The following is an 18,441-nucleotide window of genomic DNA, read 5'->3' as shown; positions in this document are numbered from 1 at the left end:
TTGCATGTGAGTTAGACCTCTATAATGGTAGGCCAGTGTGGGACAAGATCAAGGGATCCAAGAGCTCATGTCTGTCATCAGTGGTGGTCCACACTGCTTTGCAATTGGATGAGCTTTCATGTCATATTCTACTCTCCCCCCCTCCATGATGCAATTCACCCCAAAAAGACCAGTCAATCCACAGGATAACCTGAGCGCTTAATACATTGGAAAACGTGTTTCTGCAAGAAAAGACATTGCATACATTTATTAGGGATGGATGCTAAATTCCAATACATGCACACTGCCACAGTCCTTTAAATGTATATAAAGTGTTGACATTGCAACGCTTGTCTCCCTGCTGTTTCGTGTATAATATTTTTTATTTTAGGATAAAAAAACAAAACATTGACAATTAAATGGGATGCCTTGTTCTGCATAATTTAAACATATACACAGTGGGAAAAGGAATGGCAATGCTTTAGACATTAGCCTCTTCATAACTCAACCACGCCCCCAACGCACCGCCTTCATGCAACTTCAAAGGCCAAAAGTCCTCGTCGCGTGACAGCCTGCAAAGGGCACGAGAAGCATTCACAGTAAAGGAAGATGAGGGAAAAGGTGTGGTGGAGGGGGTAGGAGGAGGAAAAGGGGAGAGAAGACAGGAATAGAAACAAAGTGACTGCAGCACTGGCCTTGGTTTTGACAGAAGGAGCTTAGTCCTCCTGATTGTTACTCGTTTCCATTGTCTTTGACACAAAGTTTGTTTACACACACACACACACACACACACACACACACACACACACACACACACACACACACACACACACACACACACACACACACACACACACACACAGAGCTTAATTTGTAAATCGGGAGGTGCCGGAACAAAAACAGAGAGAGGGGGGTGACCTAGGGAGTTCAGAGGTTCTGGAACGCATGAGAAAAAGTGCCATGGAGCAGAGGCACTTACAGAAGTTGCACACATGGAGAAATTTTTTAGTAGCCTAGGGTCCTGGGAAAATTTGGCCTTTCATAAAGACATTTCATGCAATTCTAAGTAAATTTTACATGACTGCAGACTTTGGCATAATATTTTTTAATACCACACAAATGATAAAAATGGCAGGCTACTTGGACACCAACAAACTGAGAATCTGAGATCAATAAAAACGACTCTGCCTTAAATCCATCAATAGCCTAGGTGTGTGGAGAAACATATTGTAGGCTACAATATGAGGAAATAATAGTCCTAAAAATGCTTTCCAGTGTTACTGACTCACCCAATGATGCACAGCTCACTCCCTGGTGATGGCTGAAGCGCTCATGCCAAAAGCCTCTCTCCCTTTTACCTTGTAAAACAATATTTGGAAGTTGATCAAATATTTTGGTAGCCTACAGCATAGTCTCCTATTTTCACCATGAGCCATTTGCTTTCCAACTTGTGTTTTCCCTCGATTGTATTTGAAATATTGTGAAAGGCCGGTTTTGTCTGCATGCATTTTTTTCACTGACAGATTTGCTGCGTGTTCCCGACTGTAGGCTATTCCTTGTTATTGGGCTACAATGCACAGCTAGGTTATTTAAAAAAAAGAAGCTATTGATCCTCTGTAGCTAAATAATAGGCCTTCTCGTGGTGTAGTAGGCTGTTCTGAATTATTTCATTTATTTCTGAACAGACAYCAGTAATTATATAACTTTGGCAAATATATTTAAATTTATCAAGGGTGCTGCAGTTGCTTCAGAACCCTTCGTACGATTCTATAAGGAAATAAATGATGAAGTGCAACACTGGAGAGATGAGTTGCAGGCTCACATCTATCACAGCAGAGGGAGAGAGATCATATAAAGTTAATCTCATTGTAGTTATGTAAGAGACACTGGCCTGCTTCTCACGGAGCCACTGCCACACGTTGGTCTCAAACATAGGTTACAATGTTGCACAAACCATAAACCCTGGCCAGCCCAAACCGAATCTACTTAGAATATTAGGCCGGAGCTGAACATTTTATTTTTCACATTACGTTTATTGTGGGGGCAGGCAACTCGGATGAACTTGGGCGCTTTTGTTCGAATTTTAACATCGCAAAAATGTACAATTATTTGTCATGCAACTGAGAGTTACCGGATCCGGCCAAATATTTTCCGGAAACAAAACAGTCCAAAACAGAGTGGATCCAGCGCAAATTAAGCACTGCACACACAATATATACCAAAGTATGTGGACACACTTTCAAATGAGTGGATTCGGCTATTTCAGCAACGCTTGTTGCTGACAGGTGTATGAAATAGAGCATATGGCCATGCAATCTCCAGAGACAAACATAGGCATAAGAATGGCCTTACTTTAGAGCTCAGTAACTTTCAACGTGGCACAGTCATAGGATGCCACCTTTCCACCAAGTCAGTTAGTAATGGTTTTGCCCTGCTAGAGATGCCCCTGTTAACTGTAAGTGCTGTTGTTGTGAAGTGGAAACGTCTAGGAGCAACAAKGGCTCAGCCGTGAAGTTGTAGGCCACACAAGCTCACAGAACAGGACTGCTGAGTGCTGAAGCGTGTAAAAGTCGTCTGTCCTGGGTTGCAACACTCACTACAGAGTTCCAAACTGCCTCTGGAAGCAACATCAGCAGAAMAACTGTTCGTCGGGAGATTCATGAAATGGGTTTCCATGGCCGAGCAGCCGCAAACAAGCCTAAGAATACCCTGCGTATTCAAACGTTGGCTGGAGTGGGGTAAAGCGCGACACCATTGGACTCTGGAACAGTGGAAACGCGTTCATCTGTCAGTCTGACGGACAAATCTGTGTTTGGAGAATGCCAGGAGAACAGTAGCTGCGCCAATGCATATAGTGCCAACTGGTAAGTTCTGTGGAGGAGGAATAATGGTCTGGGGATGTTCCGGTGAAGAGAATATTAATGCTACAGCATACAATGACAATCTAGACGATTCTGTGCTTCCAACCCCATCGAACACCTTTGGATGAATTGGAACGCCGACTGCGAGCCAGGCCTAATCGCKCAACATCAGTGCCTGCCCTTACTAATGCTCGTGGCTGAATGAAAGCAAGTCCCTGCAGCAATGTTCCAACATCTAGTAGAAAGCCTTCCCAGAAGAGTGGAGGCTGTATTAGCAGCAAAGGGGGGACCAAATGTATATTAATGCCCATGATTTTGGAATGAGATGTTCGATGAGCACGTGTCCACATACTTTTGGTCATGTAGTGAGAGACATACAGTACCAGTCAAGTTTGAACACACCTACTTATTCAAGGTTTTTCAAAATTCAAGGTTTTTCTTTATTTTTACTATTTTCTACATTGTAGAATAATAGTGAAGACATCAAAACTATGAAATAACACATTTGGAATCATGTAGTAACCAAAAAAAGTGTTAAACAAATAAAAATATATTTMAGATTCTTTAAAGTAGCCACCCTTTGCCTTGATGACAGCTTTGACACTCTTGGCATTCTCTCAACCAGCTTCACCTGAAATGCTTTTCCAACAGTCTTGGAGTTCCCACCTACGCTGAGCACTTGTTGGCTGATTTTTCTTCACTCTGCGGCCCAACTCATCCCAAACCATRGCAATTGGGTTGAGGTCAGATGATTGTGGAGGCCAGGTCTTCTGATTTTTTATTTGATTTAACCTTTATTTAACTAGGCAAGTCAGATAAGAACAAATTCATATTTACAATGACGTCCTAAGAACAGTAGGTTAACTGCCTTGTTCAGGGGAAGAACGACAGATTTTTACCTTGTCAGCTTGCGGATTCGATCTAGCAACCTTCCGGTTACTGACCCAAGTAGGCTACCTGCCGCCCCTGATGCAGCACCATCACTCTCCTTCTTGGTCAAATAGCACTTTTTGACCTGGAGGTATGTTTTGGGTCATTCTCCTGTTGAAAAACAAATGATAGTCCCACTGAGCCCAAACCAGATGGGATGGCATATCGCTGCAGAATGCTTCGGTAGCCATGCTGGTTAAGTGTGCCTTGAATTCTAAATAAATCACAGTGTCACCAGCAAAGCACCCACACACCGTCACACCTTCTCCTCTATGCTTCACGGTGGGAACCACACATGCAGAGACCATCCGTTCACCTACTCTGCATCTCACAAGGACACGGTGTCTGGAACCAAAAATCTCCAATTTGGACTCCAGACCAAAGGACAGATTTCCACCGGTCTACTGTCCATTGTGTTTCTTGGCCCAAGCAAGTCTCTTCTTATTGGTGTCCTTTAGTAGTGGTTTCTTTGCAGCAATTCAACCATGAAGGTCTGATTAAGTCTCCTCTGAACAGTTGATGTCTATTTATTTATTTTATTTAACTTTTATTTAGCTAGGCAAGTCAGTTAAGAACACATTCTGTTACTTGATCTCTGTAAAACATTTATTTTGGCTGCAATCTGAGGTGCCGATTTCTGAGGCTTGGTAACTCTAATGAACTTTTCTTCTGCAGCAGAGGTAACTCTGTGTCTTTCTTTCCTGTGGGGGTCCTCATGCGAGCCAGTTTCATCATAGCGCTTGATGGTTTTTGCGACTGCACTTGAAGAAACTTTAAAAGTTCTTGAGATTTTCCAGATTGACTGACCTTCATGTAATGGACTGTCGTTTCTCTTTGCTTATTTGAGCTGTTCTTGCCATCATATGGACTTGGTCTTTTACAAAATAGGGCCATCTTCCGTATACCAACCCTACGTTGTAACAACACAACTGATTGGCTGAAACGCATTAAGGAGGAAAGCAATTCCAGAAATTAACTTTTAACAAGGCACACATGTTAATTGAAATGCATTCCAGGTGACTACCTCATGAAGCTGGTTGAGAGAATGCCAAGAGTGTGCAAAGCTGTCATCAAGGCAAAGGGAGGCTACTTCGAAGAATCTCAAATATAAAATATATTTTGATTTGTTTAACACTATTGGTTACTACATGATTTCATAGGTGTTATTTCATAGTTTGATGTCTTCACTATTATTCTACAATGTAGAAAACAGTAAAAATTAAGAAAAACCCTGGAATGAGTAGGTGTGTCCAAACTTTTTATATATGTATATATATATATACACACACACATACACATATATATACATACACACACACGCACACACACACAAGCACCTTTCCCCATGGGCCAACAGTGTCAATACTTTGCGCATGGTACACGGCCGCGCCAAAGAAAATAATAAAAACATATTGGTCAGGATAATATTTTTTTAAACTAAAATTGGCATTTGACATGATGGTGCTCTATTGCCATTTTGGGGGAGGTAGGGGGACAAAGGTTCTTCTTTTGAGTTCATATTCAAGTTCTCTCCTTTATTTCCTCTGGTGTACATCTTTTTTTCCTGTTAAAAAAAGTTCACACTTTTGTGATTTGCGTGTGCTGTTCCTCGTCAAAAGGTTCATTTTCCGGATCAGAGTCAGTGGTGTCGGAATATCGATAATGGTCAGGCTCATTGTCGCTAACGTCCGGAGTGACGGATGTCGAAGTGCTCACCTCGGAATTCAAAGAATCTTCCACGGTTTTTGTGAAATACAACTTCACCTAAAGCAGCGAGAGAGAAAGGGTAAACCATAATATCAGAAATGGGAACCTTGTAAAAGATTTAAAGATTTGTAGTACCTTCCTCATTAATTTAACCATGATAATCCATTACAACCATTAGTTTGAATGGCTCACCTTGAAATTAGGTGAGAAGTAGCGGTTAGCTTTGTCTTTGTTGGCCTTGTCCAGGTCATTTTTGGTCAGCGCGAGGATGAGGTAGTCCCCGTCACTGTCCTTGCCGCTGTCCCTGCGCTTGGCGCTCTGGGGGGGCTGGGCATGGGGAGGGGGGCCGCCCGGGGGCTGGTTCTGGACCCCTTCTATGTCGTTCACCACCACCACCACCGACCCATTCTCCACCTTCTCCATACTCTCCTCCAATGGCCCGGGAATGAAGAAGGTGTTAACCCAGAAGTGGAACATCTTATCCTGTATAGTGAAGGGAGAGGGTGAGGTACTGAATAACTGTAATGGAGTCTGTCTGAAGGTAATCGTGGTTATATTCACGACGCTAATGCCGGGTTTAGAAAAACTAAACAATTACAGTACATAGGTGTGAAAATCCTCAATTATTCATAGTAAGATGTAAGTAAACACATTTCCAGGTAAGCTAGCCAATTATAACTTCCGAGTGCTGTTTATAACTTTTGTTCATTAGGATGATCATCAGGACGATCATGTATGATACAATAGAAGACACACAATGAAACACTAGGGATGGGTACGGTTATTCGAATATCTGAAAGGACGTTAGTATTACTTGAGTACTAATATACAAAAATATATATTAAAAAACGCCTATTTTAACAATAAAGACAGTCTAAAAAAATATATATATGTATGTGACATTGCTGCATAGCCTACAAGGATAGACGTTTACATTAAACATTTTCGTAAAACAACATTTGAGAGTTTTTTGGAGTGCGCCACATAAAAAAAGACGCACCGGTAGCCTTCACACGTGTAGCTTGTTCGTCAGTCAATCAAAGCAGCGCTACAGTCAGAGGCTCCATGTGTAGCAAGTGGGAGACTTCGAATCAATTCATTGAGTTAGATAAATGAGAAGGAGTAGGCTACAATGATCAACCAACTTAGGGGTTTGTCTGGGGCCAAGTTAACCTCCCTTTTCATGTAAGAAAGTCATGACCATCATGCCTTTAAAGATAGAGGATCATTTTGTACATTTATTAAACAGCAAGTTTGACAAATTACATTCCCCTTGCTTAGGAGGTCCAGGACCCCCGGATAATTTTTATGTAGAGGGACTGGGAAGGTCAGTTCTGGTGACTTTAAAAAAGGACATTCTACTCCCAAAATTAATGAAAATAAAATGCTGACACCATCTAAAATARAATTTCCACCTCCAGAAATGGGCCCAATAACATATTGGTAAACATTATAAAATAATTTTACATATTGGACCATGCATATAGCCTATGCATGGTCTATATTATCAGATACACTACTAGCAATAAGCATGAGTAAGACATTTAAAACGTGTTAACCCTCGCAAGGCTGCTGTCCCAAACGGCATCTCTAGCCGCGTTTACGGACATATTCAATCGCTCCCTATCCCAGTCTGCTGTCCCCACATGCTTCAAGATGGCCACCATTGTTCCTGTACCCAAGGCGGCAAAGATAACTGAACAAAATTACTATCGCACCATGGCACTCACTTCTGTCATCATGAAGTGCTTTGAGAGACTAGTCAAGGATCATATCACCTCCACCTTACCGGCCACCTTAGACCCACTTCAGTTTGCATACCGCCCCAACAGGTCCACAGACAATGCCATCACCATCACACCGCCCTATCCCATCTGGACAAGAGGAATACCTATGTAAAAATGCTGTTCATTGACTACAGCTCAGCATTCAACACCATAGTACCCTCCAAACTCATCATTAAGCTTGAGGCCCTGGGTCTCAACCCCGCCCTGTGTAATTGGGTCCTGGACTTTGACGGGCCGCCCCCAGGTGGTGAAGGTAGGAAACAACATCTCCACTTCGCTGATCCTCAACACTGGGGCCCCACAAGGGTGCATGCTCAGCCCCCTCCTGTACTTCCTATTCACCCATGACTGCGTGGCCATGCACGCCTCCAACTCAAATCATCAAGTTTGCAGACGACACAACAGTAGTGGGCTGGATTACCAACAACGACGAGACAGCCTACAGGGAAGGGGTGAGGGCACTCGGAGTGTGGTGTCAAGAAAACAACTGCTCACTCAATGTCAACAAAACAAAGGAGATGATCGTGGACTTCAGGAAACAGCAGAAGGAGCACCCAACTATCCACATCCACGGGACAGCAGTGGAGAAACTGGAAAGTTAAGTTCCTCTGCGTACACATTACAAACTGAAATGGTTCACCCACACAGACAGTGCGGTGAAGAAGGCTTCTATCTCAAGGCTATCAGACTGTTAAACAGCAATCACTAACACAGAGAAGCTGCTGCCTACATACAGACTCAAATCATTGGCCACTTTAATAAATGGATCACTAGTCACTTTAAATAATGCCACTTTAATGTTTACATATCTTGCATTACTCATCCCATATGTATATACTGTATCTTATACCATCTATTGCATCTTGCCTATGCCGCTCGGTCATCACTCATCCATATATTTATATGTACATATTCTTATTCCATCCCTTTAGATTTGTGTGTATTAGGTAGTTGTGGAATTTTTTGATTACTTGTTACATATTACTGCACTGTCGGAACCAGAAGTACGAGCATTATGCTACACTCACATTAACATCTGCTAACCATGTGTATGTGACCAATAAACATGTATTTGATCAACACGTGTAGCCCAACTGATGCAGAATAGTGGCTGTAAATAAATATGCTGAAGCATGGGGTTTGTACATCTGCATTTATCCCATTGGACTCAACATCCAGATTGTTGTAATTATTATTATTATAAACAATTATTCTTCACTCGAAACATTTTACAAAGTATGAAATTGCCCTTTTAAGAGCTCTGTTGCGCAGCTGTGCCTAAACCATGCTTGGAACTCTGGTTGCAAAAGTGCATTTGAAAAAAAAWATATATATAGATATATTTACATAGTAGCACTGTAAAACTGGGATCCCCTCTTAACTTCTCTAGGATAGGGGGCAGCATTTTCACGTTTGGATGAAAAGCATACCCAAATTCAACTGCCAGCTACTCATCCCCAGAAGATAAGATATGCATATTATTAGTAGATTTGGATAGAAAACACTCTGAAGTTTCTAAAACTGTTTGAATCATGTCTGTGAGTATAACAMAACTTATTTAMRAGSKGYKYKKKCSKYGYKKAAKCATTCAGATTRTRTTTTTTTGAGGTCACTCTCTTTTCAATGGGTTTTCATTGGGAATCCAGATTTCTAATTGACCTTCTTGCAGTTCCTACCACTTCCACTGGATGTCAACAGTCTTTAGAAATTGGTTGAGGTTTTTTCCTTTGTGTAATGAAGAAGTACGGCCATCCTGAACGAGGGTAACTTGAAGTGTACTGTTAGATAGAGGCGCGTGACCAGAAAGCTAGCTACAGTTTGTTTTAATCTTGTATTGAACACAGATCATCCCGTCTTCAATTTAATCGATTATTTACGTWAAAAAATACCTAAAGTTGTATTACAAAAGTAGTTGGAAATGTTTTGGCAAAGTTTACAGGTAACTTTTGAGATATTTTGTAGTCACGTTACACAAGTTGGAACCGGTGTTTTTCTGGATCAAACGCGCCAAATAAATGGACATTTTGGATATATATCGACGGAATTAATCGAACAAAAGGACCATTTGTGATGTTTATGGGACATATTGGAGTGCCAACAACAGAAGCTCGTCAAYGGTAAGGCATGAATTATATTTTTATTTCTGCGTTTTGTGTCGCGSCTGCAGGGTTGAAATATGCTTCTCTCTCTTTGTTTACTATGGTGCTATCCTCAGATAATAGCATCGTTTGCTTTTGCCGAAAAGCCTATTTGAAATCTGACATGTTGGCTGGATTCACAACAAGTGTAGCTTTAATTTGGTGTATTGCATGTGTGATTTCATGAAAGTTTGATTTTTATAGTAATTTATTTGAATTTGGCGCTCTGCATTTTTACTGGCTTTTGGCCAGCTGTACACTGATCTCAAAAACAACCTCTCCAGAATCCATATGATGGAAATCCGTAGCAATTATGGAGAACTTTAACCCCTGGGTAGCCTGTTGTTTCATATGTTGTAGACAAGTAGCGCAAGTCGATTTAGCTACTTTCTCACTCTCTCCCTCTGTGCCACTCAGTCTGTCACACACACCCATCCCTCCCCCACCCTTCTGCTGACACCAGCAGAGCACCGGCTCTCTCGAGTCGCGGGATTAAAAAATATGTATACTTTCTTTAAAACATGTATTTCGACTCTGTGCATATCCGTAAAAATATGAAATATTATTCAAATAGTGAAATGATTTAAAATGCTCATCTCTATTAACCACAATTAATTGGAAAAAACAGCAATTGAAAACGGCCGAAGCCAAGGAAATCCAGCGGGAAACTAGGGACACTCATGTGATGGGTGGAACAAACCAACCTTCTTCATCATTTTGTTTTGCTTGTGAAAGAACTCCACTTTGATGTCTCCACACACGGGCAGCGGTTGGGGAAACTCAAATAGCATGTGCTTTTCTTCCCTCCGCGTGTGAGCCGGGTTGGACGTGTGGATCTTGACTTTAAGTTGATACACCACAAACTGAGGATCTAGAGAGGCGTGAGTGTTTCAGAGACAAGGGGCAGAGATAGGGAGAGAGAGGTGGCAACGAAGGGTAACAGAGGTAGAGAAAGAACAAGACAGTATACAAATGTTAGTTTCTTGGAGTTGCTGCCATGTCCACATTGAAGGACAGTTGGACAGTTAAAGAAAACCCTAGTTGTGAGTTCTTGAAAACAGTGTAATCCCATAAAGAAGGAGTGAGGGAAAGAACCAGACCACAAATAACACCCAAAAAGAACCAAAACCAAAGCCATGGGACCCTATTCTGATGACTGTTGCGCTTTCGTCAATAACAAACGGACTGCATTACATTTGTGAGAGTTCGAAACTACTCATAAGGGGAGTAGGGTGGTTGGTTGGTCTTTATATGCCTCCACACAGCAATGTCTTAACACTACACCTTCTTCTAGCCTTCACTAGAAGAGCATCTACCTAGTTCTTGTTGGGACTGGGTCCAAATGAACAGTGTATGAGGGAAGTACATCAAAATGGATGAAAGGCTCATTTACCCCAATGCCAATTCCCTTTCTTGAAGCCCAGAGGGATCGGCTCGCTCCTGTTTTTAATGGTACTGTCCCCTTACAGAGAGAGAGAAGGAGATTAACACACAGCCTGGCTGGGCTGGCACTGGCTGGGCCTTCAGAACACAGCAGGAACACTTATATCAGTAAATATATAGGCAACTGCCAAAATAATGGAAACACTTCAGTAAATGAGGGATACAAAGTATATTGAAAGCAGGTGCTTCCACACAGGTGTGGTTCCTGGGTCATGTATAAAAATGCTGGGCAGGCCATTATTTTGGCTACACCTCCATAGAATGAGAATTCCACCATCCACAGGGCACGAGTGGTCACTGAATAGTTGATGAGCATAAAAACTATGTAAACCATGTCCTGGTCATCTCAGTCAACAGATCTCAACCCAATTGAACACTTATGGGAGATTCTGGAGKCGCACCTGCGTTTTCCACCAACAAAAAAACAAATTATGGAATTTCTCGTGGAGGAAAGATGTAGCATCACTCCAATAAAGTTCCAGACACTTGTAGAATCTATGCCAAGATGTATTGAGGCTGTTCTGGCTCGTGGTGGCCCAACGCCGTATTGAGAAGACACTTTATATTGGAGTTTCCTTTATTTTGGCAGTTACCTGTATACGCTAGATTATCAATTATGTACATACGCAGCCACACATATAGAAACAACATACTTGGCATTCAAATGGAAATAACTTAAAACTAGTCAACAAGACACAGGACACATGGTGCGATACATTAATAATTCACAGGAAGAAAAAAAACGTGGGAACTTCAGACTAACGTTAGATAGTCCAAGAACGTCTCAAATCCCCATTGCAGAAGGCTGCATCTAGCCTGTTTGTTTCTAAAATGTGCATTCATCAATGAGAAATGTCTTATATGTTAGTATTATATGCTAGTCCCATTGAAAGTCTAGTCTTCTCCAAATTAGCTTCTCACTCAATACACCTCAGCATTTAGCTGACACTTTAGATTGAGTGCTAACAAGTAACATGATGTAACTATCTAGGTCTACGTAAAAAGGGAACGTCAAACTCAGAATAGGGCCCTCTTTAGGGAGTATTAGAGGGAAAGAGAAGGGTGAGTGCAGAGCAGTTGAGCACATTCAGGTGTTAGGTGAGAGCATCACAGAGAATTCAAGGAGGAAACAAGTGACGCATTGATAAACACCAAAAGGAAAGATGATCTGTGACTCAGGCACATTAAACCAGAAATAGGACCAAAATGGAAAAATATTCAAATAACTGTTTCACAGAGGTTTAGCCAAGCAAATTACATACAGTAGATGCACATGCATAGAAATTCACATATTCAATTAGATGAAAGACATAGGATAGATCATTGGAGCTGTTTGATTAAAGATTGGTGGTGAAAATATGTCTACTTGAGCTAGGAGTTGTGCGAACCAACTTGTGCAGTTTCTGAAAATCCTTGAACATCAATAATAAACGCAGTCCTTTTTCAAGAAGAGCAAGTATTGAGAATAAAAAAAACMATCAAATATCATCTCTGTGAGAGGTCCTTGGTGACTTGTTATTTTGAAACAAATTGAGACATAATGCATTCATCCTCTGACTGCAGAAAAAAACAATTTGGATACGCAGGTAAAACCCAGCCCTGATGAATGCAACTGAGAGTAGAGATTGTCATCTATTTTCTCTCTCATTAATAACTAACCATCTTTCTTAAAGAGCACAAGCAACTGATCAAGAGCTTGGCTTCAATGTAAAGTATATAATGACTCTCTACTAACGTGGGTGACCYTATGCACACTCAGAGCCTGCCAATCCGTTTAAAAGAGTTACGCCCTGGGTCAGAGGTGAAGTTAAACATGAGAGTGACTCACTGCAGGTGCCTCCGCTGAACATTGGCAGCGTCTCAAACACCATTTTATGGAAGAGCAGAGCCACGGGCTTGTAGTCCAGCTTGTTCTTCAGCAGGTGGCTGTAGTAGTACACATAGCGCCGTTGGCTCGGGATTGTCACTCCCTGAAAAGGAAAAACAACAAAAAACAGTCAATGCCAGAGAATTAACTCGTAATTTAATAATTACCACATAGTAGGATATACAGATTGTAAAAAATATAAAATATGTCTTGGAAATTAGGTATTGAGATCAAGGCATGTCTAGGACAAAACAAGGAAGATCTAGACCTATTCTGCTTTTGTGAGACTTCCCGCACTGAGTACTAGCGTAGTCATCAACCATGGCAAGTCACTGACCTTCTTGTCCCTTGTCCGCACTTCCCCATAGAAGTCGAGGGCCTCCTGGGGCTCTTGGAACTTGCTGCGGTGCAGGAGGTAGGCGCAGATCATCACCCCAGTGCGGCCCTTCCCTGCCTTGCAGTGGATGGCCGCCACATGATTGTCATCCTCGCTCAGCCACTGGTCCAGATCTTCACAGAATGGCTTGATAAGCTCTAGCTGAGGCGGATTGTGGTCTTCAAAGGGGTACTGTGCAACTGGAGGGTGGAGAGAGAAAAATATAAATACACAAAGTTCCCTTTCAGCCACCTGGCTCTAAAAACTTAAATGTGAGATAGGTGACAGTGAAGTGTCAGGGATGTTTTTGATAGCGTACCTCTGCAGTTAAATTTGGCAGCATCATAGTGTCGTTCTACACAACTGAAATGGGAAGGATTTCAGTCAGTGGTCATGAAGGAGCAATTCATTTGTAAACAAAACATTGATATTAGCATGTAAGCGTTTTGTGGTATACTTACAGATTGTAAATCTTATAATGGCTTTTATGTTTTGAGTCAAGAAACCTGTTGAGGCGCAGTTACATTCAGAACATTACACAACTACAGAAATACAGAAAACGCTACAAAATAGACAACGGCGCAAAATATTTGACACTACACCTCAGGATACTTTATGAACTTGTATTGTTTTGTCTAATGTTAGTCACAAAATACATTCTAGACGCATTCATTACAGATTCCTCACCAGACGAGGTCATGAGCGGCCGTTACTCACCGTACAACGTCATCTATATTGTTTCTGTACACTCCTTCGAGTCGTTCTGCAGGAAAGCCCATAGCAATGATGTTTGGATAGATATCTGTGGTCACCAGTGGGTCAAGGACACATAAAACACACATAGAAGAAAATCCTATATATATATACACACACACAAACACTGAACAAAAATATAAAAGGCAACAATTTCACCCATTTTAACAAGTTCCACTTCATAGAAGGAAATCAGTCAATTAAAATAAATTCAATAGGCCCTAATCTATGGATTTCACATGACTGGGCAGGAGCACAGCCATGGGTGGGCCTGGGAGGGCATAAGAAAAGGGGCCCACCCACTTCAGAGCAATGCTTACCCACTGGGGAGCCAGGCCCAGCCAATAACAAGAGTATCTCCACACAAAAGGTCTTTATTACAGACAGAAATACTATATATATATATGACTCAAATAAATGAATAACTCATACAAAATGACTCAAATAAATAACTCAATACAATTCTAAAACCTCAAGTTTACAAGGCATCATATCACAATAACATATCTTCTGAGCAAAGATCATCATGATGCATTCAGATAGGAAAATAGACATTTCTATAACTATGTGGGTGTCATTGTGCAGCAATGTACAGTAATGGGTAAGTAGAGTGCAGGGCAGAAGMGTTGTGATCACTAYRGTAAKAGWTGGAGTTGACTGTGTGAGGGCTAGAGGCCGAAAGGACCGGAGAACTACTATCAAGCAGGGCCCACATGTGGGTGCACTCGGAGAATCTCCATAGCTTGACCTGCATGTATTTATAGAGCCCAAGTTATATTGAGAMCATTGCAAATGTTGGGCTTAACTCTCCTACAGCCCCAGTTGAATCACATGGAATATTCAACATATCAAACGCAAGGGTAGAGGACACTGTCTCGACGGACAAGGAAAGTCTTGTTGGGATACATTACAGTATTTGGTCAAACAGTAGCCTAAAGTGCATGATTTTCCTTATCCCTGCATGAAAGTGTCTGCCCTGCCCCTGTGCCCTTTCTCTCTGTGCACTCAGAGTAGGCTTGTGGAACAGCAGATGGAAAGAAATGCGTCCTGATTAGAGCTGTGGCGGTCATGACATTTTGTCAGCCGGTGATTTTCATTCAAATAACTGCCTGTCTTACGTTAATTGACTGTTAATAACAAACACATTTCGCATCTCTGGCTTCCACGCGTACCTACAAGCCACTGATATGGGCCTTTGGAACATCTACATTAAAAAAGTTTAATAAATCCATTAAACACCATCACAATAAATCATTTATTTTAAGCAGGTCAAAAGAAGCATAATATGAAGAAAATGTAGCCCATTTCAGAAGAACATATTCTGAGTCGTACTTACTTTATTATTTAGTTTATGTAAAAAAAAACATTAATACCAGTGGTTAATTGGGGGGGTGAGGCCTGGGGAGCTCTGAGGGACCGGAACGCATGACAACAAAAAGAGAATAAAAACAACTTATAATATAATGCGTAGTGGCATTGAGCAGTAGAATTTAGGCACTTACAGAAGTTGCACACATTTTTAGTAGCCTAGGATCCCGGAAAAATGTGTCCTTTTTATAAACACATTTCATGCAATTCTAAGTCATTTAACATGACTGAAGACTAGCAGAATCATTTTTAATAAAGCACAAATTATTTAAATGGCAGGCTACTTTGACACTGAACTCAATAAAAACGACGTTGTCTTAAATCCATCAATGGCCTAGGCCTAGGTGTGCGTGCAGAGACACATTGTAGGCTACAATATGAGGAAATTATTGTCCTAAAAATACTTTCCAGTTTCACTGACTCACCCAATGATACACAGCTCACTCGCCGGTGATGGCCAATGCGTTCTTGCCAAAAGCTTATTTTTCTCGTTTTACTTTGTAAAAAAAAAAAAATACACATTATAAAACTACGCATTATATTATTTTACTTTGTAAAACAATATTTGGAAGTTCATAAAATATTAATTGTGCAATCGTGTGCGAAAACAGGTTTGACTGCCTAATATATAAAAGCCGATCCCAGCTTTCTCTTGCCGCTATATTTAAAAATCGCTCAATTCTTTAAAAAAATATAACTGCACGGGCATCCTGAGAGACGCAGCGGTCTAAGGCGTTACCACAGACCCAGGATCATAGCCAGCAGCATACCACCCTGCATACCACTGCTGGCTTGCTTCTGAAGCTAAGTGGGGTTGGTCCTGGTCATTCCCTGGATGGGAGACCAGATGCTGCTGGAAGTGGTGTTGGAGGGTCAGAAGGAGGCACTCCTTCCTCTGGTCTAAAAAATATCCCAATGCCCCAGGGCAGGAATTGGGGACACTGCCCTGTGTAGAGTGCCGTCTTTCGGCTGGGACGTTAAACGGGCGTCCTGACTCTCTGAGGTCATTAAAGATCCCATGGCACTTATCGTAAGAGTAGGGGTGTTAACCCTGGTGTCGTGGCTAAATTCCCAATCTGGCCCTCAAACCATTGTGGTCACCTAATAATCCCCAGTTTACAATTGGCTCATTCATCCCTGTAACTATTCCCCAGGTCGTGGCTGTAAATGAGAATGTGTTCTCAGTCAACTTACCTGGTAAAAGAACAAATAAATAAAAATAAAACTGTTATAGACCTATATCCATCCTTCCCTTCTAAAGTCTTCGAAAGCCAAGTTAAAAAACAGATCACCGACCATTTCGAATCCCACTGTACCTTCTCCGCTATAAAATCAGGTTTCCGAGCAGGTCATGGGTGCACTTCAGCCACGCTCAAGGTCCTAAACGATATCATAACCGCCAAGGCTTTCAACTCTGTCAATCACCGCATTCTTATCAATAGCCTTGGCTTCTCAAATGACTGCCTCGCCTGGTTCACCAACTACTTCTCAGATAGAGTTCAGTGTGTCAAATCGGAGGGCCTGTTATCCGGACCTCAAGCAGTTTCTATGGGGGTGCCACAGGGTTCAATTCTCAGGCCGACTCTCTTCTCTGTATATATCAATGATGTCGCTCTTGCTGCTGGTGATTCTCTGATCCACCTCTAAGCAGACGACACCATTCTGTATACATCTAGCCCTTCTTTGGACACTGTGCTAACAAACCGCCAAACGAGCTTCAACGCAATACAACACTCCTTCCATGGCCTCCAACTGTTTTAAATGCTAGTAAAACTAAGTGCATTCTGTTCAACCGATCGCTGCCCGCACCTTCCCGCCCGACTAGCATCACTACTCTGGACGGTTCTGACTTAGAATACGTGGACAACTACAAATACCTAGGTGTCTGGTTAGACTGTAAACTCTCCTTCCAGACTCACATTAAGCATCTCCAATCCAAAATTAAATCTAGAATTCGCTTCCTATTTCGCAACAAAGCCTCCTTCACTCATGCCGCCAAACATACCCTCGGAAAACTGACTATCCTACCGATCCTTGACTTCGGCGATGTCATTTACAAAATAGCACCCAACAATACTCAGCAAACAGGAAGAAGTATATCACAGTGCCATCGGTTTATCACCAAAGCCCCCCCCCACTGCGACCTGTATGCTCTCGTTGGCAGGCCTTCAATACATATCCATCGCCAAACCCACTGGCTCCAGGTCATCTATAAGTCTTTACTAGGTAAAAGCCCCGCTTATCTCAGCTCACTGGTCACCATAGCAACACCCACCCGTAGCACGCGCTCTAGCAGGTATATTGCACTGGTCATCCCCAAAGCCAACACTTACTTTGGCCGCCTTTCCTTCCAGTTCTCTGCTGCCAAAGACTGGAACGAATTGCAAAAATCTGAAGCTGGAGTCTTATATCTCCCTCTCTAACTTTGAGCATAAGCTGTCTGAGCAGCTTACCGATCACTGTACCTGTACACAGCCAATCTGTAAATAGCACACCCAACTACCTCATCCCTACATTATTACTTACCCTTTTGCACGCCAGTATCTCTACGTGCACATCATCTGCATATCTATCACTCCAGTATTAATGCTAAATTGTAATTATTTTTGCTTCCTGGGCCTATTTATCGCCTACCTCCCTACTCTTCTACATTTGCACACACCGTACATAGAATTTTCTATTTTTCTTTTGTTTTGTGTTAATGACTGTACGTTTGTATGTGTAACTCTGTGTTGTTGTTTTTGTCGCACTGCTTTGCTTTATCTTGGCCAGGTCGCAGTTGTAAATGAGAACTTGTTCTCAACTGGCCTACCTGGTTAAATAATGGTGAAATAAAAACAAAAATTTTAAAAAGTATCTTGGGGTATGTCTCCATGAGCTTGGCACATCTAGCCACTGGGATTTTTGCCCATTCTTCAAAGCAAAACTTCTCCAGCTCCTTCAGGTTGGATGAGTTCCGCATGTGTACAGCAATCTTTAAGTCATTCCACAGATTCTCAATTAGATTGAAGTCTGTGCTTTGACTAGGCCATTCCAAGACATTTAAATGTTTCCCCTTAAACCACTCTAGGGTTGCTTCAGCAATATGCTTAGGGTCATTGTCCTGCTGGAATGTGAACCTTTGTCCCAGTCTCAAATCTCTGGAAGATTGCTTCACTGTGGGGATGTTGCTCTCGGGGTGATGAGAGGTTTTGGGTTTGCACCAGACATAGCGTTTTCCTTGATGGCCAAA

The 18,441-nt window shown here is 41.9% G+C and overlaps 1 protein-coding gene across 2 annotated transcripts in view; it reads right to left on the bottom strand.

Annotated features, from left to right (window-relative positions):
• Positions 1 to 232: 232 nt before the first annotated feature.
• The window catches only part of LOC111978075 (phosphatidylinositol 3,4,5-trisphosphate 3-phosphatase and dual-specificity protein phosphatase PTEN), a 39,213-nt gene continuing 21,004 nt past the window's right edge, over positions 233 to 18,441 (bottom strand). The window contains exons 2-10 of one of the 2 annotated variants that reach the window (XM_024007870.2): positions 13,806 to 13,890; positions 13,550 to 13,594; positions 13,408 to 13,451; positions 13,050 to 13,288; positions 12,674 to 12,815; positions 10,796 to 10,864; positions 10,107 to 10,273; positions 5,670 to 5,960; positions 233 to 5,534 (exon numbers count right to left, since the gene is read on the bottom strand). In XM_024007870.2, coding sequence (XP_023863638.1) covers positions 5,349 to 5,534; positions 5,670 to 5,960; positions 10,107 to 10,273; positions 10,796 to 10,864; positions 12,674 to 12,815; positions 13,050 to 13,288; positions 13,408 to 13,451; positions 13,550 to 13,594; positions 13,806 to 13,890 — 1,268 coding nt within the window. In that variant the 3' untranslated portion in view covers positions 233 to 5,348. The remainder of the gene's footprint in view (positions 5,535 to 5,669; positions 5,961 to 10,106; positions 10,274 to 10,795; positions 10,865 to 12,673; positions 12,816 to 13,049; positions 13,289 to 13,407; positions 13,452 to 13,549; positions 13,595 to 13,805; positions 13,891 to 18,441) is intronic. The other variant, XM_024007871.2, reaches the window with a different exon arrangement.

Source organism: Salvelinus sp. IW2-2015, linkage group LG18 (assembly GCF_002910315.2).
Source record: "Salvelinus sp. IW2-2015 linkage group LG18, ASM291031v2, whole genome shotgun sequence".
Classification (NCBI taxonomy): Eukaryota; Metazoa; Chordata; class Actinopteri; order Salmoniformes; family Salmonidae; genus Salvelinus; species Salvelinus sp. IW2-2015.
This window is presented reverse-complemented; position numbering and strand designations above follow the sequence as displayed.